Here is a 23,016-nt window from a genome sequence, read left to right as displayed (position 1 = left end):
TGTGTAATCAAATGTTGCACAGTTGGATTCAGACGAAGCAGAGTGTGCTCAAGGTTCGCTCCTCTTTACTAATTAAACCTCACACATTCTGAACTTTTATAAGGGGAACCCTATGTGAGTGTTTTCATCTATGTTTGTATGCCTATTGTTTTTTGTAACCACTTTAACAAAAAGTTATTCAATTTACATTGGAGCACAGACATAGGAGCTGCAAACAAGTGCAGTCACTAGAGGGCAGTAGCGGGTTTCTGTTAGCACAGGCAGGGAGCACTGTAATGTTTCGGATAGTCCAGACAGGAACAACTGAAGAACATGTAATAAATGACTGTTAAACTTTCCTTTAGTTTAATATGCAACAAGTTGAATTTCTGACAGTAAGAATAAGCTCACACAGGTTGGCTTCATGCAGTGAAACCTCCACAGCAAATCAGTAAGACAATGCCATACCAAATAATGCAGCTTGTTCTAGGGATTATAAAAGAAAAGGCATTTTTTTTTATCAAATAAGAAGGGAATCTACTGCAAAATCTGCAACTATACATTGCTTGTGGATTTTATACTAGATTCTGACTTCCACCACTAAAGTCGATAGGAGAAATTTCTGGGCTAAATTTCAGTGTTTGGATGAGATTCGTTATAATCTCATCTAGTTGCCCAAAAATTGAATCCACAGCTTTTTTCTCTTTTGTGAATTTACCCTAAATGGTCAAACTGAGGATAGACTTCTGGAAGACTTGCGACATCACCTGCAACACATCACCTGTGTATGTGTATATATATATAGTCTGATAATAACTTTTTGTAATCTGACAAGGGTGTGTACTGAAATAATTCTCACCTGGATTTGCCAACCTGCTGCTTGTGGGGCCCAGTATTTGATAGGGATCTTTGAAGAAAGAATAAGTATATTAATATATACACTACATTACTAGGGTTCTTTTTAAAAATGTGTCTAGTTGGGCTCCTAATTGTGGGTGTCCACAACAGGAATCCACAACAGGAAACACTTTGAAGGTAATCACGGCTGCTGTGTTTGACCAGTGAACATAGCCTGATGGTGCCTTTACACAGAGAGATATATCTGACAATTTTTTGACACCAAAGTCAAGAATGGATTTGAAAATAGTAGAAATCTGAGTCTTTCCTTTATGACCTGTTCTTCGTTTATAGTCAGTTCCTGGCTTTGGCTGCAAAAATCTGTCTGATAAATCTCTGTGTAAAAGCACCCTTATTTGTCTTTATAACTTAGAATATTTGTAAAGGACATGTGAAAGTTCTTGTGTTTTTAGCATTATCTTTTTTTCTGTTTACTACCTGGCTGTGGGCGTTGCTGTTCTGCGTTCTTATTCACATTTTGGTTGCCTCCAACAGGGGGACCTATGATGTAACAGACAGAAATAAATCTGTTAAAAAAGTTGTAATCCAAGCTTTGTTGATGTTTTGCCCCATAGTATAGTTCTGTGAATGCAGTGTAAAGAAAGAAGATTTTTTTGCCTTTTGTATAATGCTGGTTACTTCCAGGAAACTGGACTTAAATGTCTCTGATTCGGGCATCAAAAGGTCATAGTGTCTATATGGTATTTTTGGCCAAAAAAGCTGGTTCCATTCAAGTTCATATGTTTCTTAAAGGAGAAGTCCTGCGAAAATTTTTAATAAAGTATTGTATTGCCCCAAAAGTTATACAAATCCCCAATATACACTTAATATGCGAAATGCTTATACAGTGCTTTCTGGAAATAATGGAGATGTCACGACCCGACTCCCAGAGCTGTGCAGGCTGTGGCTGCTGGAGAGCATGATGGCAGGGGGATGCTCAGTGTCCCTCCAGTGCTCTGTGTCCCTCAGTGTCCCTCTGCCATCATCCTCTCCAGCAGCCACAGCCAGCACAGCTCTGGGAGTCGGGTCGTGACATCACCATGTTATCCAGGAAGTGACCTCACCATGTTATCCAGGAAGTGACCTCACCATGTTATCCAGGAAGTGACCTCACCATGTTATCCAGGAAGTGACCTCACCATGTTATCCAGGAAGTGACCTCACCGTGTTATCCAGGAAGTGACCTCACCATGTTATCCAGGAAGTGACCTCACCATGTTATCCAGGAAGTGACCTCACCATGTTATCCAGGAATTGAAGCCTTGATGCAGTAGTAAGTGCAGGGAAAAAAGCACTTAATAAGCATTTCCCATAATAAGTGTATATTGGGGATTTGTATAACTTTTGGGGGGCAATACAATACTTTCATTAAAATTTTCACCGGACTGCTCCATTAATTTAAACAGAAATTGCGGCATCTCCTGACCTGTCTGTTACAGTAAATGCTTGCATTCCCAAGAGATAATAATTCTGGAACATCTTTATTTATATTTTATAGTTGTATGTTATACACTTCCTCTGTTATTCCTCCTACAAATCATTGACTGTGTTTTGTTGAATATATGCGTTACACAGGAAAAAAACGGATACCGTAATGGATGCTGCTGTATACCATCTGCTTTCCATTGATTTATGGAAATGGATTTGTTTTGACGTACACAGAAATGTGGTTGATCATGTGTTCTGTACGTTAAAACTAAAAATGCGGAAACAGTGAAACGGATGAAAAAAGGCAGTGTGAACCCAGACTAGTTTGCCAACTGACAGCGCTTAAAGGGGGAGTTCAATTAAAAAAAATTCTGTTAAATCAACTTGTGCCAGAGATTTGTAATTTACTTCTATTGTAAAATTTCATTCTTCCAGGACTTATCAGCTTCTGTATGTCCTGCAGGAAGTGGGGTATTATTTTTAGTCTAGAGAGCAGTAGAGGTTTTCTATGGGGATTTACTACCAACACTGTGTCAGAATGGAAAGAATACATCACTTCCTGCAGAACATACTGCAGCTGATAAGTACTGGAAGACTTAAGGTTTTTTTGAATAGAAGAAAATTACAAATCTCTGGCACTTTCTGTCACCAGCTGATTTGTTGGAGAGTTTTGTTTTTTTTGCTGAACTACCCCTTTACTTTAAATGCTTAGGGATACACTCCAACTGGTAACGATCAATAAAATATTTATTTTTACATATATAGGACGAGTAACAAAGGAAAAGCACAGAGCTAAAGGGAGGTTCTAAAATTGTGAAATTGTGAATATTCTTTACGGACATGCAATTGCAGATAGTATATGTACCATTTATTACGCTTTCATGCACACAGCCCAAGGCTGGATTTTCACTTACTCTTTGTGGCAGACGAGTTGACATTACTTATCCACCCAGATCTGCGGACAGCATCGTAGGAAGGATCTGTGGGAGTTAATAAATTGTGATGAGACAAAAAAAAAATTATATATATAATGTATAGACCTAGACATTAGAAACATTGGATCTGCATTCATGCAGTTGTTATAGAACCCCACATTGGTAGTGATTTCACAGGGATTTCGCATGCAGAGAACACTGCTGTGCATGTCTATTTATAGATCATCGATGACAGGGATGTAATGGTTACGGCATGGAACACAGTGTCCTCCCTTGTAACCAGTTTTCCTTAAAGTTGCCCTCCAAAGGTAATAGCTGCATCATTGTTAGGCCCCATGTGCATGACCATTAAATATTTTCGTAATTATATGTACCCATTCATTTATATAGGCCATGGACACCTTTCTGTACATTTTACAGAGTGTCTGAGCTTTTGAAATGATCCACAAATTATAGGACATGTCATATTCCTGTACAGTATTGTGGCACAAACAAACCCATCCATACAAGACTATGGGCGCTTAGACAGCTACACATGTGTGTCCTATCACTATGGATATGTACTTGTGGACATTAAAAACAGATATGGCTGTGTACATAAGCCTTAAGCTGGATTCACACGCCGTATGACACAGGTCGTTCTGTGACCCGCCTGTGTCACAGAATGGCCGGTGTCAGTGAAGTACCTTATTTGTGCTGAATTGGGATGCATCCCTGTGTGTCCGCATCCCAATTCACCATAGTCGACAATGGAGAGTGGCTGGAGCCGCACTCTCCATTGTGTGACCTGTCAGGCTTGTGCGGCCACTATTCAATGAATAGCGGCAGCACGAATCTGACATGTCATTTTTTTGTGCGGCTGCTAGAGATCTCGGCCGGAGTGTAAACTATGTGTATAGACTCCAGGCCGGGATTCCTTCAGACTGCAGTGCACATAAGTTGTTTATTAATCACGGCCATGATTAATGCACAGATTACATTATGTGAACATGGCCTTAAAGTGTACCTGTTGTTTGGTAAACCTTTTGACATTTCATAGAGACATGTCAAAAGTTCTCAGTTGTCCGGGTCTGAGTGTTCAGACCTGTATCGATTGTGAGAATGAGCTGGGAGAAGACTGTGGAAAGTGCAGTTCTCTCCTGGCTCTGTGTCACTTGATGAGTCAGGCTCATAATGTAAGTCTATGGTGCCTGACTCTCTTACTGACACAGAGCGGGGACTAGACTGCGATGTAGCGCGGCCTTCTCCCGCTTGTTCTCGTGACTGGTACAGGTCTGATCACTCAGACCCCAACAGATCAAAACTTTTGACATGTCAAAAGTTTTTTCAAACGACAGGTACACTTTAATAGGTCAGGTAGACTAATGCTGCGTTTACACAAAACTATAATTGGCCCGATCGTACGATTAACGATGTCGGAGTAACGATTTATTTTTTTCATAACGATCAGCGTTTAGACGGTATGATATATTGTACGTAAATATCGTTTTGCGAACGCGCGCCCGCAGCCCGTTATCGTTCGAGTTCGACCGTTATCGCACAAATTCGCACGATAATCTTTACGTGTAAACGCAGCATAAGACGACGATTATTGACAATACCGCCTTCTAAAAGGTAACACTGTGCTCTGGGCAGGGCACCACATGCAACAGTCATAAAAGGGTAAAGTAGGTTTGTCTCCCTTTTTGGATTATAGTAAATCATGTAAATGAGACCTAGAGAGACAAGTTTTGTGGACTCCAGACAATTTTATTATTGTATTAGGTCTCGCAATCATAAATTCTTGAATTTTATCCTTAGATCTTAGTATAAAAAGAACTAGCGGCCTAAAGGCTTTCTGTAGCGTCTGTAACAGTAGAGGCTTGTGACGGAGTATGAGCAGCCTCCTCCTTGTGTCCAGGCTGGATGTTAGCAAGTGTTCTTTTTAGCCAGGGACTGATCATGTAGACTAATGTCTTTAAAGTATGTCTGATCGCTACAATAGGTTCTTTTATCCAGAAATGAGTTAGTTAATGGGGACGGAAAATTGCCAGAGTACACTGGAGATGTGATGCCAAGGACTCAGACACCACCCACGTAAATAGAGAGTGTTTTAAGAAAATAAAGTTTTAGCCTGACACAGCCAGGGAAGGCAGCCAAATTCAGTGGAAAGGCAGCTTCTAGTGTCTGCACTGAAGAACGTGCTATAGCACAGGAGAGATGTGGGATTTTATGTCTCCCCGGAAGCATTACATTTTCCATTAACAAAAATGAGCATTTCAGATGTGTTGTCATCTGTTTCTCATTTCTAGCAGAGTGTGTGAGATTACATTCCCAATAGATACCGCCTGGTGAAATACTGCGGTCTGCAGCGGAGTAGAATCGCTTGTACTTTGAGGCCCCTCAGACGTTCTAGCACTGGCTCAAATAGAACCAGTACAGTTTATCACCAGCAGATGACGCTTCACCTAAGACTCTCCTCTATTTCAAGTCCTGAACCTAGTTCTAAAATATTTTTCTTGGGCACTCTGTCTGATTGTATTTTTTGGGGGATGGTAGGAGGGCTTGGAGGCTCTATGATCTGGGAGGTGTTAGAAAGTCACCAGGAATGCTTGCTGATGCATTTATGGATATACTAGTGAAAATAAGAAAATGTCTCTCTTCCTTCAACCCGCTCTAGAACGTTTCAGAAATGTCACCTTCATAATTTTCCAGAGTTCATAGGAATATAATGCAGAACTGAGCAATGGACTTGTGGCAGCGATAACTTATTCTACAAAGCCACAGCCACCACAAACTGCTGAAAGAAATCCTCTTACACTGAATGAAGCCTTCTTGCTGACAGGAGCGCGCTTATAAAGCAGTATTGTAATGGACAAGTAGATGTCTATGGAGGTGATCATGTGGATTGTTATCAATCTTCCCCATGATAAATGCAGACAATCTTCTGCACTTAGCACTGTCAAGTACACTTTGGTCCTAGAAATGCAGGAGGAGAACCTACCAGCTCTATGGGTTCAGCTTATGATGTGTATCCTTCTTTATCTGTTTACAACTGCTTAATATTTTGTGGAGCTATATAGCAAAATAAATAACTAGAAAGTGGAAAGCCATAGAAATCCCAGAGATATATACATATATGTGTTGTTGTTGTTATAATATATATATATATATATATATATATATATGTGTGTGTGTATATAATATAACATTTTTTATTTATTTTTTAATTATATTTATTAGTTTTTTTTGCAAGAGAAGTTGTACTTTTTATTGGCTTTCTTTATTTTACTACAGTATTTAATAAATTCTAAATCCAGGAGAAAAAATGTAGTGAAATAATAAAAAAAAAAAATTGCATTTTATTTGTTTCAACTGGCATTTAACATTAATTTTAGCCTAGAACTATAGAAGACTGATAGCAGAAAATGGGCGTATGGCTCATCATGATTCCACATTTTTTTCTCTGTCTTTCAAGCATCACTGATAAGGTTGAGTGACTTATGCTGCATTTACACGGAGTGATAATTTGCCCAATCGTTTGATTAACGATTTCGAAGTAACGATTTTTTTTTAAAATAACGATCAGCGTTTAGACGGAACGATATATCCTACGGAAAAATCATTTTGCGATCCCTTAAGCCTATCTCGCACATAGCCAAAAAATCATATAGTTCGAATTTGAACAATAATCGTTCTGTGTAATTGCAGGCAACAATCGAAAAATCGTTTATGTGTGCCGTTGATTTAGATCTGGACATAAAACTATCATTAATCACTCGTTAATCGTTGCTGTAATTCCACATGCGTTCGCTCTAGTTCCGCATTTTTTCATTTCATTTTTTAATCGTTCAGTGTAATTGCACATTGTCCATTGTTTTGCTGGGATCAGAAGGAGTAAACGATCGCAATAAAGATCATAGTAACGATCGTAACTAACGACCATCATTCTGTGTAATATGGTGAACGATTTCAGGTTAACGATAAACAATCTCGTATGTGATCGTTTATCGTTAGTCGTTAATCGCTAAAAATCTCTGTGTAATAGGACCCTTACAGTATGTTCGAGTTTGCCGAACCCCTATTGCTCAGTGTTTAAATCCTGGGATTTAACTTACTGTAAGGGCCCTATTCCACAGGAACGATAATCTGCCCCATTCGCCCCGACTCAGCCGATTATCGCTTGGTGGAATAGAGAGAACGATCAGCTGATCGTTCATTTAGGGCCAGACCAAAAATCGTTCTCCCACCGCGTATCGCTACGGTGGAATAGCAGTGCGTGGTGGGCGACCGACGATTTGAGAGGCAGCATACATTACCTGTCAGTTCTTCTCCTCCGCTCTGTCTTCCTCCCTGGGTCCCGCGCGCTCTAGCTTCAGAATGGTCTGTCAGCTGACGGAGCGCTCATCCGCGGCCTATGATTGGCTGAGTGGCCTGTCAGCTGACAGGCCATTCTGAAGCTAGAGCGCGCGGGATCCGGGGAGGAAGACAGAGTGGAGGAGAAGACCTGACAGGTAATGTATGCTGCAAGGACATCGATGTCCTTGCAGCCCTCGCTCAACGATCATCGGGCCGTGGAATAGGCCCAGTAAGTGAGCGGCGATCTAGCCCTGCCCTGCTCGCCCCGTGGAATAGGGCCCTAAGTTCACTCATCTCCAGTCACTAAGTCTAATGTGGCTTACAAGGGACAAAGGATTGGCGACCTCTGGCATATAACTTTGTAAAACCTATCCTCATATCAGTGCCCCAAACTGGATATTTCCATTAAGTAATAATAAACAATTTAAGAAATAGAGATGAATTGAAACACAAAATATATTACAAATGTACAGAATGTCTCATAGATGATGCTTGATTTCTATTAGGCTACATTCACATGTTCTGTAAGTTTGTCTGTAATTGCGGATTCCCAATTACGGACAAATTAAGGGCTCATTGATTTCATTTGGGCTGTTCACACTATTCGTAGTTTTAAGGATCCGTAATCTGCAAAAATTACTGACCAGCTCTAGTACATAATTGCGGCACGAATTCTGCCATAGAAGTCAATAGGAGCAGCTGTAATTTTTACAGAGGAAATGCCCACAAATCTGTATAATAAGAATACGGATGTGTAATAATTTTAAACCATTACCACTTATCTAACTTATTTCACCTTAACAATTTTTGCTGATCTGCAAAAAAATACAGGTTACAGATGCAATAAAGGCATTTTTTTGTGTGGATTGCAGGCTAAGATTGTGATCAATTGCAGACATATACACTCCTGAAAAATGACTGAATGTGTGATTGTTGCCTTAGACAGGATGAGCCCTTTTAAAATCTTTGAGTTTTTTTTTTTTTTCTATCAAACCCTTTTACGAAAGCTTTGTGATGCATTCTGGATGCTGTGTACACTGACAGGGCTTTGTGACCTAATCCCACATTACCAGCTATTTATTTCTAAATTTGTGTTTCTGATTATATTTTAGTGCAGGACAATTTCTAGTTGCATCACAAGGCCACCCAGGAACCTCTATTGGGTAAGCGACTTGCTGCTGGCAGGAGAACGGTTCCCTTTAGAGCCACTGTTCTGCTAACTCTAGAATATATTTTAGTTAGGGGGGAGATGAATAGAGCCTCTGTGTTTTACAAGCAGCTCTCGCTGAACTGTTTCCATATGTTGGGCGATGTAATTCTATAATAAATAAAGGGAAAATATCCACTCCTCATTTTACTTTGAATTTTAAGTCTTTCCAGCAACAAAACTCTGCACATATTAGGTTTAACCCTTCTAAAACTATCCACTGTGTTTCAGGTATATTTTATATAAATTAAGACTAATATAGTAAACTATAGTAAAATAAAAATATTCTGCTGTGATGCACATATTCCCGATAAGCAGATGTCGTTTACATGTTAAAGGGATTCTATGTACATAAAATGTTATTGAATAGTAAAAAGTTCTGCAGCTTTATAATATAACTTGTTTTCTGCCCTAGCAATTTTCATGTTGCTGTCAGTAAGTGGAAACATCCCTGTTCAGTTGCTTTGCTAAAATCTGTAAATCCAGTGGGTTGTTACTATTGCATCCAGTTTAAACAATCCCCCAGGAGCTGAATAGTCAGGCTGTGTTCACATTATCCCCCCCCCCCATAAAAAATTAAAAAAATAAATAAAAAATTATACAAACTGGTCAGCATTTTATGGCAAAAAAGACAGCCAAGGCTACATTCACATTTTCGTTGAAAAGTCGGCAGAACGAGGCTGGGCGTTCCATTCAATGACAGGCACTGATTCAGCCGGACACCCGGGAGGTCCCATTGACTTAAATGGGGTCTGTCAGGTTTTCCATCTGCTGTCTATTTATTTAGCTGGATTTAAGCCGACAAAAAAAGTTACTGTATGCAGAAATTTTTTTGTCCACTCAAATCCAGCAAAACAAACGTAACTTCTGACAGAGCACCGCAAACACAACCCCGACAAAATCGTGAACCAAGCCTTTTATTCACTTTTCGGATGGAAGATTGAGAGAGTGTATTTTGGCAGACATTATGAGCCCAAATTAGCAGTGCAAAATTAATCCCATTGTCAGTGAGCATCCAAACCATAGTTCACACTTAATTGTTTTTTTTTTGTTTGAGCATATTTCAAATATTAGGCAATACGGCTATAGTTACAGTGCTTATTTTGAGTTGTACGACCAATGATTGCCATGTCGCTGTGAATGGCATATGCCATATCCTGGCTAAGTAAACGAAGTTGCATTGTGACACACAAGCGGCTGAGGTTGTGGCCTGACAGTGGCAAAAAATCCATTTGAAATGAATTTCTTGAAACTGTCAGGTTGTGGACACTTTTATGGGTCGCATAATGACTCCATTCATTGGCCATACCTGCAACACAGACTGATCAGTGCATTGCAACACAGCCAAAATCACCACACAACCCTTGTCTAGTGACAATGTCACATGAGCAGAAAATGGGCCACAAATCCAGAATGTGGGTTATTCAAGTGTCCAAAACTACAATAAAATATCCTTTAAATGTAAAATATAAGTGTTGCCATTCCTTGAAATAGTTCTTACAAAGTGCTGTAAATGGGTGTAATGCTATTGGTCATGAATTTGTTATTCTGGGATTGCAGTACATGTAAGGAACTTTCTTAGAACCAGAAATCTATTTATAGAAAATAATATTATGTAAATGCTGTGCACGGTATGCTACATGGTCCTTGTGTCGCATAACTTCCCATTCCCCATTATGTAGGTTTAGGTGGATGTATGATGATAGGTTAATCTGCTTCTGTAATATCAGTATTTTTCCTTACTTTTTTTTTTTTTTTTTTTGATATAACAAAAGTTCATGAAATGAGATCTCTGAGCAGATTTATTGGTTTGTTGGCAGAAGTAGATCCTGGATTTGTTTTAAAGAATGGAGAAACAAACCTAACAGGCTGTAAGATTGGTGTAGACTTAATAAAATAGTGGTTCTTTCACTTGGAAAAAAATGGATAGATAATCATTACTTAGAACGTGTCCCAGACAGGCTGTCAGATTTAATTCCACATGCTGGAGTCGGACTCTGGGACAGGCAGAACTGGGAGGGTCCCTTGTGAGTTAAGTTTCCTGCCTCCCCCCAACTTTAACACAACCGGTCTTTGTTTTCAGCTTCCCGTGAAAAAACACAGTGGCCAGCCGCTGAGGTGGGTCAGCGAAAGAAATCAGACAAAACATTAGCAATGGAATTTCAAAGGAAAACAATTAAAATGGAGAGCGAAAAGATTCAATAAAGAAGTGTGGAGGAGGGCATTATATGGAAAAGGATGAAGGGCGATAAAATTGTGTCAATGGGTGTCATAAAAGGGTAAAATGGAACAGAAGGGCAGGCTGGGGAAAATAGATATTTATTAAGTTGCCATGAAATTAAAAAATTTTATCCAACGGGCAACTGTGTTTATAGATCCTGTATACAGTATATCAGTACAATGTCATCCTTCAAAAACATGAAGGTTTTGCTTTCTCACAGCTGAGGCCCAGAACACACAATCACCTACAATATTCTGAGAAGGTGTTTCAAAGATGGTTAGAATTTGGTGTTATTACTTATATGTGGCAACTAAGGGCCTTCTTACACGGGGCGATTATCGTGCAAATTATCGTTGTATTGTTCGAATTGAAAGAATAATTTTGTGTAAATGCTGGCAACGATCAAACGACCAATGAGACATTGTTCATCGTTCGTCTGGTGCTGACACAAAAATCATTGTTAATCGTTTGCCAATTGTTTGCTGTAATATCACATTCGTTCGACGTAATTTTGCATTCATTTACTAATCATTCCGTATAATTCCACATCCTTTCCTCCTTTGCTGTCATCAGATGGAGTAAATGATTGTAGTACTAACAACTATGGTTCTGTGTAATATGGTGAACGATCTCAGGTTAACGATAAACAATCTAGTTTCTGATCGTTACTCGCTTCGTCTAATAGGATCCTAAGTAATGGAGAGTCTGATGACTCCTGTCACCCATGTCTGAGTAGGCATGCTTCATGGACCAGGCTATTGGGTGCAGTACCTTCTCAAGGCTACTAGCCCTCACTGAATGCTGAGATAATAGAGAACAAAAGGGTTGCTATCCTGTACTGCATATTTTCTATTTCCTGCAGAGATGACAGGGCATAGAGTGTTGTATAGAGCGTTGTGTATTTATACCCCCCTCCCCCTTGCATCTATACTACAGAGATGGGCGTCCCATATCTGTCTCTGAATGAGATGTACGGCTCTGTGAAGGTGTCAAAGCCACGTGTGAGACCACCTTGATATGGCAGACTAGTTACCACTGATGCAGAATGATTATAAAACCTACATAATGTAAGTTATGAGCCCACCTTGTCCTGTTAGTAAAGGACCTTGATTTACACCAGTTGCGTTCTTGTAGATGACCTGGGCAAAGCGCTAAGGCTTGATGAGTTGTTCTGTATTGTCTTATAGAAGGTTACTCAGAAAATAAGTCTCTAAGGCCATTTATCATTTCGTGGCTCTTTGGCCTGAATCTCTAAGCTGTGGAATCTGTTATTTAGCTGGCATCATTGGGCAAAAGTGTATATTACCAAAAGTAGTGATTCCACCCACCCGTAAAGGGCTCTGCTGCCAAACCGCAAGATATTGATAGAACAGGTACAGCGCAAATAGCGGCCTGTGGAATGAGAACTCCTGTGAAGAGTGTTATTTCCAGTGTAAAAATAACATCTCCGATGACTACACACGGTGACCTCATTTTTTCCTTCTGCTTTCACACATAGGGTTTCTGTGTGAACTAGTTCTGTGGATTAGGGAATGCGTTCATTGCCCTCAGGCTTAGAGGCTATAGTCTTGCCTATCCATGGCCTTGCACTTATAATTGCACAGAATGGTGTGTAATTCTGCATACTGGGTACAGGGCTTATAGTATTATGGATGAATACCTTACTCAGGTTTGTGTTGTTGAAAGCGTTGAACATTTCAAGTGCAACATTACTCTATATGGACAGTTACATTGTGCATTCTGCAACAAATAAGCATGTCTTATAAGTACACTTTAGAAAGCATTGTTGCATGTAATAGCTTCCTTAAATCCCTAAGGCAAGTATATTTTGCATTGGTATCCTTTAGTAATTTGTTGACTGTAATACATATCTGATGTTACTCTATAGGGCCAGTTACGACATCTGTATTTTAAAAACTTAGCGTGGGCTACTTTCACCAGTTTTGCAGATGGTGAAGGATTAAAATACAAATGCACAAATGCAAAGTATGTATTTAAAAAAAGATTTAACTTTTTTTGACTAGTATTTACTGTACAGAAAGATTGATGCCACAGCACCTGATTTAAGGATCTAACATACAGCTCTGTTATACGTATATCCATACTCAACCTAGGAGGATATTACTTCTCTGGTCTGATACATCTTACTTTATGGGACTAAAGTACATAGAAATGTTTACAGATCTTAAGACTACATACGTCTGCAGTAAGGCAAGAAGAACAATGGCCAAGACTAAGGGCCCTATTACACAGGACAATTATCGTGCGAAAAATCGTTAATTTGTTCAAAATTTAAACAATAATCGTTCTGTGTAATTGCAGGCAACGATCAAAAAATCGTTCATATGGCCTAGAATTGATTTGCTTTGAATCTGCAGCTTCAAATTTGAAGCTGCAGATTCAAAGCAAATCAATTCTAGGCCATCAAATCTGCTGCAGATCTGCTGCAGATTCAAATCTGCGCCATCAAATCTGCTGCAGATCCTGTACGTGTGAACGCACCCTTAAACTCATTTCCTAACACTTGCAGAACAGAGCTTGTTCGCTGTTACATCCGTACTGAGATGGTCTGTTTCTTCATGATGAATCCTGGCTTCATAACTAAAAAATAGTAGCTCACATTTATTGATTATAGTGTAATTTTCACCAATTTAGTTTTTTTTTTAGAATTGTGCTTGATTTGTTAAGCTGAACACCTCCTAATCCTCTGAGTTTGGGATTTTTTTTCTTTCTTTCTCATCATGCGTTGTACATCATTTTACATCTTGCCCGCACCTTTATAGCTTTGGAGTGCAAAGATGAATGTCTCAATTTTGGTATAAATATCTTAATTTTGGTGGGCCAGAGGCTGAATAATCTACCATATATTTTTGGTTCATCATTGGTGTGTGCAGGTGTTTATCAATCATTGACGGCTGACATTCGGTTCACTTAAATAAACCTCTTTGTAAAATACAGTCCCAAGCATCAGTGTATTAGTGAACAGAACATTCAGCACCTGTCAATGCAAAAAAAAAATGTACAGGTCCATAATGGAGGGAGAGGTGGGGGGGAAGAAGGGTAAGGACATTGAGAAACAAAAGCCGAGCCTGCGCCACGCGTGTATGTTTTTGAGGTCTAATGTGGCCAATCTAAAGGAGCCTTTTGTCGGCTGCCATCAAAGCCTGGTCCAGAGAAGCGCTGACTGACAAGCTTTTGTTTTGCTAATGCACCTTGATTGAGACAGTGAGAGCTCCTGCTCACCCAGGTACAGAGGCAGCTCGAGAGTGATGGAGAGGGCAGACACTTGAGCTCACAAGCCTATTATGTGATGCACAAAGGCTGCACCTGCAAAGAGGCCTAGTGTGATTTTTACCATATGCAGTGATAATCCCTCCTCAGGGCCATCTACAGATGATGAGCTCTTATCGTGTACCCTGCACAGCAGCAATATTATACTGTGTCCTGGCTAAAAATAAAACTGCAGCAGAGCTGGTCAGATTTCAAGTAACACATGCCCCAGTTACAATAGAGAGGGGTAAAAACTAAAATCAGCAATAACAGGAAAGCCACCCACCTAATTTTGACATTAGGGGTCCTGCTGCTATGAAGGTGGAGACTTGGAGGGTCCTCACACACTGGATTTAAATAATCCACTGCCGGCGCATAGGCATGATGGATTTGTGTAGAGGTGCAGGCCTCTACATAGATCCAGGTGAATCTGAGCTACCCATGTGCCATTGCTGAAATCTACACCTGCTCGGAGCAAGGCGCTCTTAGCTGGTGTAGATTTCACAGCATTCATCATTATTATCAGCGACCTGTGCATAGAGTCTGCCTGAGAGCAGACTCTACAGATTACTGAATATGATATCAAAGGAATAAAGATGTTGCGGCACACGTCCAATCTTTGCTCGTGATAATTTATTGTTCACATGCTCGTGGATACAAACAAGAACATAGGCTACGATCGCTCGCGCTCTCACCGCGCTTCCTCCTGGCCCATCATGGGCCAGGAGGAAGCGCGGTGAGAGCGCGAGCGATCGTAGCCTATGTTCTTGTTTGTATCCACGAGCATGTGAACAATAAATTATCACGAGCAAAGATTGGACGTGTGCCGCAACATCTTTATTCCTTTGATATCATATTCAGAGACTTGTCTCAAGTTTGCAGAGCACCGTCCCAGTGTGTCCAGGTGATTGGACCTAACCAACCAACCAACCCCTAGTTGATTGAGCCGAGTTCGGGCAGGTGCGGAGGTACGTCTCATTTGAATTTCTACAGATTACTGATCCTGCAAGATGAAGGTAAGTGGCTTACCCCCGCCTGACGGACAAGTGATTGGGACCCCCGCAGTCCCGATCAGTGACAGGTCCTTCTCCTGTGATTGATTACCTAAGGGTGCGTTCACACGTACAGGATCTGCAGCAGATTTGATGGCGCAGATTTGAAGTTGCAGCTTCAATGCAAAGTATCTTTGGGCCATCAAATCTGCTGCGGATCTGCTGCCCAGAAAGCAATGATTTATGAAGTGATCCCACACAGACAAGGGCAGTACATGATACAAGATGAGCTAAGATGTATATAGTGTTACAAAACTAAATAAAATGTATGTAAATCGTATTGTCTGTATCTCTTCCATGCTCCATTTGTTACACATAGCAGTGAAGCACCTGTTTACTGGTTTAATATCTGAGAAGGTGCAGAGCAATGTCTTTGTATCTGCATTGCATTAAGCAACACTTATTTTACACTTTTATTACAGAACCCCATCTTAGATGTCAGAGATTCATGTGGCTGACCATAAAACCTCAGCATGTTCTGGAGAACCTCCCTCCTTCCCTGGTCACCTGCTCCAGACATGCACAGCTCTCGGCAGATGACTGCCTGTGCTGAACATGCTATAATCCTCTCTGTTGGGTCCAGGCGCAGGGACTGTATGATGTATCTGAAGACTTCTGCTAGTAATTCTTCAGGATTAACTACCTCCACGTCTCCATTCCTTTTTGATGATATATTTGGCGGAATTAGTCTCCCCTGGCTTGTTAGATTGTCTTTTAGCGATAAAGTGTGCCCATTCCTTTCTGGAACATGAAGGTATGAAGGTCATTTTGTTTCCTAGGACTAGCTAAGGCTATTAATTCAGTTCTGTGTACTCCCTCGAGAGCTATAGTCCTCCACCAAACCAGACATCTTCTGATGTCATTGTACCACCCCTCAACCACAGTCTCAGCTCTCTTCCAGAGCTAGAAGCTTATACTAACAACGTTGTACTGTCTGACTGTAGGGCGATTTACTGAAGATGATCAAGAAAAAATGACACAGAAAAGGCTTGATCAACTACAAGAAGAAAATGTTTACGCCTCTTTAAGATCATGTGTGGTGTCCCCTCTGTGATGGTGGTGATGCACAACATCTACCTGTATGGCTGACTTGTAAAAGGGTCCAAGGTCATGTACATATGTGCGCAATACACATTACCAGCTGCATTGTTCCTATTTGTAAGTAGTTTGCACACATTAACTATGGATCGGAATATGAGCTTATTGCGGGATGTTCTGACATGTTTTTTTTAAAGAAAAAAAGCTGACTTTGTTCCAGCATACATATTCCAATATATAACAGTCCTGCTAAAATATGATATAGCAGCATTCTGAGGATGACCACACTTGCAAAATGCAGGTCATCTGAGCAATCTGCCTGATGTCAGTCATTCTGATGATGATCGCTGAAGAATATGTAATCAGAAAATGAACTATTTTTTAATTCAGCGCTTCTTAAACTTTTCTTACTGGAGCATCACCCAACGGAGCAAAGTAATGCTGGGGCGTCCCCAGACTGACCAAGAGGATGCCTAGGCCTCACCAAACTGACCAAGAGAATGCCTGGGCCTCACCAGACTGACCAAAAGGATGCCTGGGCCTCACCAGACTGACCAAAAGGATGCCTGGGCCTCACCAGACTGACCAAAAGGAAGCCTGGGCCTCACCAGACTGACCAAAAGGATGCCTGGGCCTCACCAGACTGACCAAAAGGAAGCCTGGGCCTCACCAGACTGACCAAAAGGATGCCTGGGCCTCACCAGACTGACCAAAAGGATGCCTGGGCCTCACCAGACTGACCAAAAGGATGCCTGGGCCTCACCAGACTGACCAAGAAGTTGCCTGGGCCACACCAGACTGACCAACAGGATGCCTGGGCCTCACCAGACTGACCAAGTGGATGCCTGGGCCTCACCAGACTGACCAAGTGGATGCCTGGGCCTCACCAGCTGTGGTGGAAGTCCATGAAAACATACAAACGCCGGACATAAATGTTGGGGGATGAGTCAATAATGTTCCTAAGCCAGAGATTGTTCCAGCCAAGAAAAGTCAGTTTTGCGAATACTGCCCCCCCTACCTGTGCCTCACCTGCAACTAGGGGGCGCCTTACTTGTAAGGTCCGCCTCTCAGTTTGAGAGACACATGTTTAAATCAACCTTTTTATGGTAAACTTTTTTTTAAGGGAAACAGGTTAGAAGCAGGCACTGAGGATAAAGGTAAGTTTCTTACCTTTATCTTCCGTACTGTTTTGAGATAATAGCAGTCTATTCCCTATGTTAATGAGGTGTTTTGGTGCACCCCGGCCAGCCCACTCAGCTGGAATTCTTTAGAAGGAGCATTTCCACCCCCAGTGCACCAAAACGCCATATTAGCATAGGGAATAAACTGCTAATATCATGAAACTGGCACTGAGGATGAAGGTAAGAAACTTATCTTCATCCTCAGCAGCCCATTCGCTATGGTGACATATCAGTAGGTTAGATTCTTTTAACCTGCTGATAGTTTCCCTTTAAGAATGTTTAGTGCCAGTATAAAGTGTATGAGGGTCTCATGAGACTGCACTGACAGATGTTGCCTGTGGAGTTAGGAATTAGCCGTGATGGAAAAATTATTGTCTGACTCTCTTTTTTGTTTTATGAGAAATAAGCCACTGCCAGAGCAGTCTGGCTACAACTCCCCATAGAGGAGGAGAGAGATAACTGTTTGGCTGACAGTAATTGAAGTTGTATGCCCAACTGTGTCTGGGATGGCTGTCCCCATAATAATGTATTACAAACAAAATTTTAAGTAATCAGAAAATAAAAAACAAATTAGAAAAAAGAGCACGTCCTAATATCTGCCCCTCATAAAAAAAAAGCAAATTCTAGTTAATAAGTTAAGGAAACACAGAGAAGGACCAGCACCTTGCATCCTGAATTCCCTCCCAGTGCAATATATCAGTGAGTACAGCAATACATAGACATTATGTTCTGCAGATCTCAGGAGAGCAGTCACTGTAATCTGCAAGTTATGATGATAAATAATAAAGGAGAATCTACAAAGCTCTGGTAATACAAGCACATTAATATTAAACAGTTTACATGGAAGAGCCAAAAGCTCAGGACATAGAACTGCCATGAATTTAGTCTACATTCAACTTAACAATGGAAAAACTGACATAAGGTAACCTCGAAATGGGAAACGATCCTGTATTTTTTACAGAATTAATATTGTAAAGCCACAGAAGCTCAGAATGAAGAAGTCGTATGTGCATTTAACTTACCCTCCTTAGGAGTGACCCGGGAAGCCTGGTCTGTGTGTGACGGTGCAGTATAGCCCAATGATGAACTACCTGGATGTAAAAGAAGCATATGTATGAATTAACGCTAAGGTCAAGTACAATAGATACTTGCATCTCAATATATAGTAGATGATGAATATGGCCCGCTCACAATTAGCTGATCTCTTAACTTTTTTACCAATACAATATACCATAGGAAACAGAATGAAACTTCAATTCTTGACACTACAGTCTTTGTTCTAAGAACTTTGAAGGGAATCTGTCAGCTCTGCATCAAGCTCATAGCTGCAAACATGGGTAGATGGCTGTAGGGTGATAAAACATAAGATACCTGTCTCTTAGCTGATGGCTGTTTTCAACGTTTTAAAGTCATCTATTACTTTTTAAACTCGAGTTGTAGAGGCCGTGCTGAGCTTCAGCATGCTCACCTTTCCCCTCCCTTGCCCCTTTCAGCCTTGCAATATTGATGTACAAGGCTCAGTGCTGGAAGACCAGCCCTGTACATCCCATTTTAAGAATATTAACATAAAGTATACCCTCTTGGCACCCACAGGGTAGTAAATGGCTATGGGCGTGCATAGTGTACATGTTAGAGACTTTCATTTAGATTAATAGGCTAGCAATTAATGGGTCATCACTTTGAGTCCCCAGTGGCTCTCTTTTGGCTTATAAGAGGGGGTGTCAGGTAGGGTACTCCTCTTTGTTAAGTCCATTTTCCATGATAGGGTTGATGGAAGTTTTTTTTTTTTTAATTTGAAAAGCATTCAAAACATTTTATAAATTAAGCTCAATATTATTTGAACTTTAAGTTAAAAGAGAAGTCCAATGTAAATTTTTATTAAAGTATTGTATTGCCCCCCAAAAGTTATACTAATCACCAATATACACTTATTAAGGGAAATGCACATAAAGTGCTTTTTTTCCCCGCACTTACTACTGCATCAAGGCTTCACTTCCTGGATAACATGGTGATGTCACTTCCTGGATAACATGGTGATGTCACTTCCTGGATAACATGATGATGTCACTTCCTGGATAACATTGTGATGTCACGACCCGACTCCCAGAGCTGAGCGGGCTGTGGCTGCTGGATAGGATGATGGCAGAGGGATGCTCAGTGTCCCTCCAGTGCCCTGTGTCCCTCAGTGTCTCTCTGCCATCATCCTCTCCAGCAGCCACAGCCCGCACAGCTCTGGGACTCGGGCCGTGACATCACCATTTTATCCAGGAAGTGACATCACCATGTTATCCAGTAAGTGACATCACCATGTTATCCGGGAAGTGAAGCCTTGATGCAGTAGTAAGTGCAGGGAAAAAGCACTTTATAATCATTTCCTGTACTAAGTGTATATTGGTGATTTGTATAACTTTTGGGGGGCAATACAATACTTTAATAAAGATTTTCGCCGGGCTTCTCATTTAAACCATAACCACCCTGATTCTTCTGGAAATCTCACCCATTGACATTGCATAATTCAAGCTTTTACGTTTTGTATCATTACGATTTAATTTCCCTTGAATTTAGTCATGTCATTTGCGACTAACCTTGCTGCCACTTTTCTCTGGCTATAATAAAATAAATAAAAAATCATTGTTGCTCTGTAAAACACACTAAACACATCTGCTAGAATCTGCTGTGAAGCATGTTATCATTAACCCTTTCGGGCTAATTTTCGCTTTTGCTTTTTTTCTTCCTTGTGCTTAAAAGGCCATAGCAGTTGCATTTTTACACCTACGGACCTATGAGCCCTTATTTTTTGCGTCACTAATTGTACTTTGCAATGACAGGCTGAATTTTTGCATAAAATATGCTGCAAAACCAGAAGAAAATTATATGTGCAGTGAAATTGAAATTGTTCTTCAAGTTGGTATAATTAAAACGATATGTAACATGTATAATTTTTATTTTATTTGATGGCTTGTAAAAAATTCAAACCATTGTTAACAAATATATGTTCCTTAAAATTGCTCTATTCTTACACTTATAACGCTTTTATCCTTTGGTCTATGGGGCTGTGTGAGGTGTCATTTTTTGCGCCATGATGTGTACTTTCTATCGGTACCTTGATTGCGCATATGCGACTTTTTGATCGCTCTTTATTACAATTTTTCTGGATTTGATGCGACCAAAAATTGGCAATTTTGCACTATGGGATTTTTTTTACGCTTGCGCCGTTTACCGTGCGAGATCAGTAATGTGATTAATAGTTCGGGTGATTACACACGCGGCGATACTAAACATGTTTATTTATTTTTATTTATAAAATGGGAAAAAGGGGGGGGATTGGGGGGGGGAAAGGGGGGCTTTTTATTAATAACACTTTTTTTTTTTTCTTTACACATAGACTAGAAGCCCCCCTGGGGGACTTCTACTATATGCACACTGATCTCTCATAGAGATCTATGCTGTATAGATATACAGCATAGATCGACGAGATCAGTGTTCTATTGCTTTTGGCTGCTGCAGCCAAAAGCAATTGAATGCCGAGCCAGGATCAGCGCCATTATGGCGCAGACCCCGGCCGCCACAAGACGGAGAGATCGCTCCTCCCTGACAACGTCACGGGGGGGATGATCTCCCCACTAGACCACCAGGGAACAGCTGCTGTAAGTCTTCAGATGCACCTGCCAACTTTGAAAGCTGCATCTTAAGACTTAATTAGCAGGCACGGCGATTAAACTGCGGTCCCGGGCCACATGCCGCACCTGTGTTAGCGGCGGTTCAGAGCGGGGTCACTGTGCGGCCGCGCTCTGAACTTCCCCACCCGCACGAAGACATACAGTTACGTCCTCGTGCGGGAAGCGGTTAAGAAACCTTGCTATTAAGGAACAGGATTTAAGACACTGCACGAGAAAATAGTTTTCAATGCCGTCATCTTGAAGGTTCTTGCTGAAGCCTGAAGGTGCTTCTTCTCCCCTAGTGGCAGCTGTAATGGCTTGAAGGGGTTATCCAGCGTTAGAAGAACATGGCCACTGTCTTCCACAGAAAACACGACTCTTGTCTCCAGTTCAGGTGCGGTTTAAACTGTGTTTACTTCAAACTGAGTAGAATAGAGTTTCAAAACCCCACTCAAACTGGAGACAAGAGTTGTGCTGTCTCTGAAAGAAAGTAGCCATGTTTTTCTAATGCTGGATAATCCCTATAACTGGGAACCTAAGGGCCCTATTTCACGGGATGATTATCAAGCGGAAAATGGTAATATATCGTATAAATTTAAATGATGATCGCTCTGTGTAATTGCTGGCAAAAATCGAAAAATCGTTCATATGTCTTTGATCGTTGATTTAGATCTGAACCTAAAATTATCGTTAATCGTTCGCTGTAATTCCACATTGGTTCGCTCAAGTTCCGCATTTGTTCACTAATCGTTCAGTGTAATTGCACATTGTTCATTGTTTTGCTAAGATCAGAAGGAATAAATGATCTAACAACGTAATGCTGTGTTTACACGGAACGATTATTGTTCGAATTTTCGCATAAATGATCGCATTTGAACGATAATTGTTCCATGTAAACACAGCAAACGATCAAACGACGAACGAGAAGTCGTTCATTTTGATCTTTCAACATGTTCTTAAATCGTCGTTCCCTAAAAATACGCAGATCGCTCCGTGTAAACAGTCTTTCACTGATTTACCCTATGTAAAAGATGGGCTTAAGCGATCTTTAAAACGATCGCAATAACAATGTTTTCAAACGATTTTTCTAACGATTTATTTGTCTAAATCGTCTAATTCGTCTGATCATTATAAAAAACAAATCATTGCTTCAAAATCGGTAAATGATTGGCCGAATTATCGCCAATCATTTACCGATCGCCAAATATTGTAAACGTACGCCAAATATTGTAAACGTAGCATAACTAACAACCATCGTTCTATGTAATATGGCGAACGATTTCAGGAGTTAAGCATAAACAATCTTGTTTGCGATAGTTTATGGTTGTTAATCGTTAAAAATCGCTCTGTGTAATAGGACCCTAAGGATGATGAACCTCCTAATTTTCGGGAACCAAAAAAGTAATCCTTGGAGGAGAAGTGCCTAAAGGGTTCAAGGTCAAAGGCTAACTTCACTATGAGTTTAACCATGGGAACATAACGGGCTGGGATTTTTTTGGCTTGTGTGTGACTGCAATTGCTCTGTGGCTGCTTCTTTGGAAAGAACCGGAATAGATCAAGGTTCTTATCTGTTTCTAACCACTTTAAATGTATTATTGAGCTTTTGAAATGTAAGATGATTACTTTACAGAGGTTTTCTTACTAAAAGAACTAGTTGTCAAACTCCTGGTGCCCCATTAGAGATAACAAATGACCATAAAAATGTGACTTAACCTGTAAATATAGTGTAATAACGCCTGTACTGCTGTCTCCGGACTTATAGGTTAGTGCTAGCAACCTTACTGCTAACCTTACACTGAAAACAAACTTTG

The 23,016-nt window shown here is 40.6% G+C and overlaps 1 protein-coding gene and 1 long non-coding RNA gene across 5 annotated transcripts in view; one reads left to right on the top strand and one right to left on the bottom strand.

Annotated features, from left to right (window-relative positions):
• Positions 1-23,016, top strand: part of LOC138768581 (uncharacterized) — a 95,023-nt gene that overhangs the window by 15,771 nt on the left and 56,236 nt on the right. Inside the window, exon 4 of one of the 3 annotated variants that reach the window (XR_011359168.1) lies at positions 8,690-8,740. The exons of 1 other annotated variant lie outside the window; for it this stretch is intronic. This is a non-coding gene — a long non-coding RNA (uncharacterized lncRNA). Of the gene's footprint in view, positions 1-8,689; positions 8,863-23,016 lie in introns of those variants that run through there. One more of the 3 variants, XR_011359167.1, reaches the window with a different exon arrangement.
• Positions 1-23,016, bottom strand: part of FLI1 (Fli-1 proto-oncogene, ETS transcription factor) — a 62,308-nt gene that overhangs the window by 3,260 nt on the left and 36,032 nt on the right. Inside the window, exons 5-8 of one of the 2 annotated variants that reach the window (XM_069946507.1) lie at positions 18,569-18,637; positions 3,219-3,284; positions 1,315-1,377; positions 839-886 (exon numbers count right to left, since the gene is read on the bottom strand). In XM_069946507.1, the coding sequence (XP_069802608.1) occupies positions 839-886; positions 1,315-1,377; positions 3,219-3,284; positions 18,569-18,637 (246 nt within the window). The remainder of the gene's footprint in view (positions 1-838; positions 887-1,314; positions 1,378-3,218; positions 3,285-18,568; positions 18,638-23,016) is intronic. The other variant, XM_069946508.1, reaches the window with a different exon arrangement.

The sequence above is a fragment of the Dendropsophus ebraccatus genome, chromosome 12, assembly GCF_027789765.1.
Source record: "Dendropsophus ebraccatus isolate aDenEbr1 chromosome 12, aDenEbr1.pat, whole genome shotgun sequence".
In the NCBI taxonomy this organism is placed as follows: Eukaryota; Metazoa; Chordata; class Amphibia; order Anura; family Hylidae; genus Dendropsophus; species Dendropsophus ebraccatus.
The sequence above is the reverse complement of the archived record's forward strand: the minus strand, read 5'-3'. Positions and strand labels throughout refer to the sequence as shown.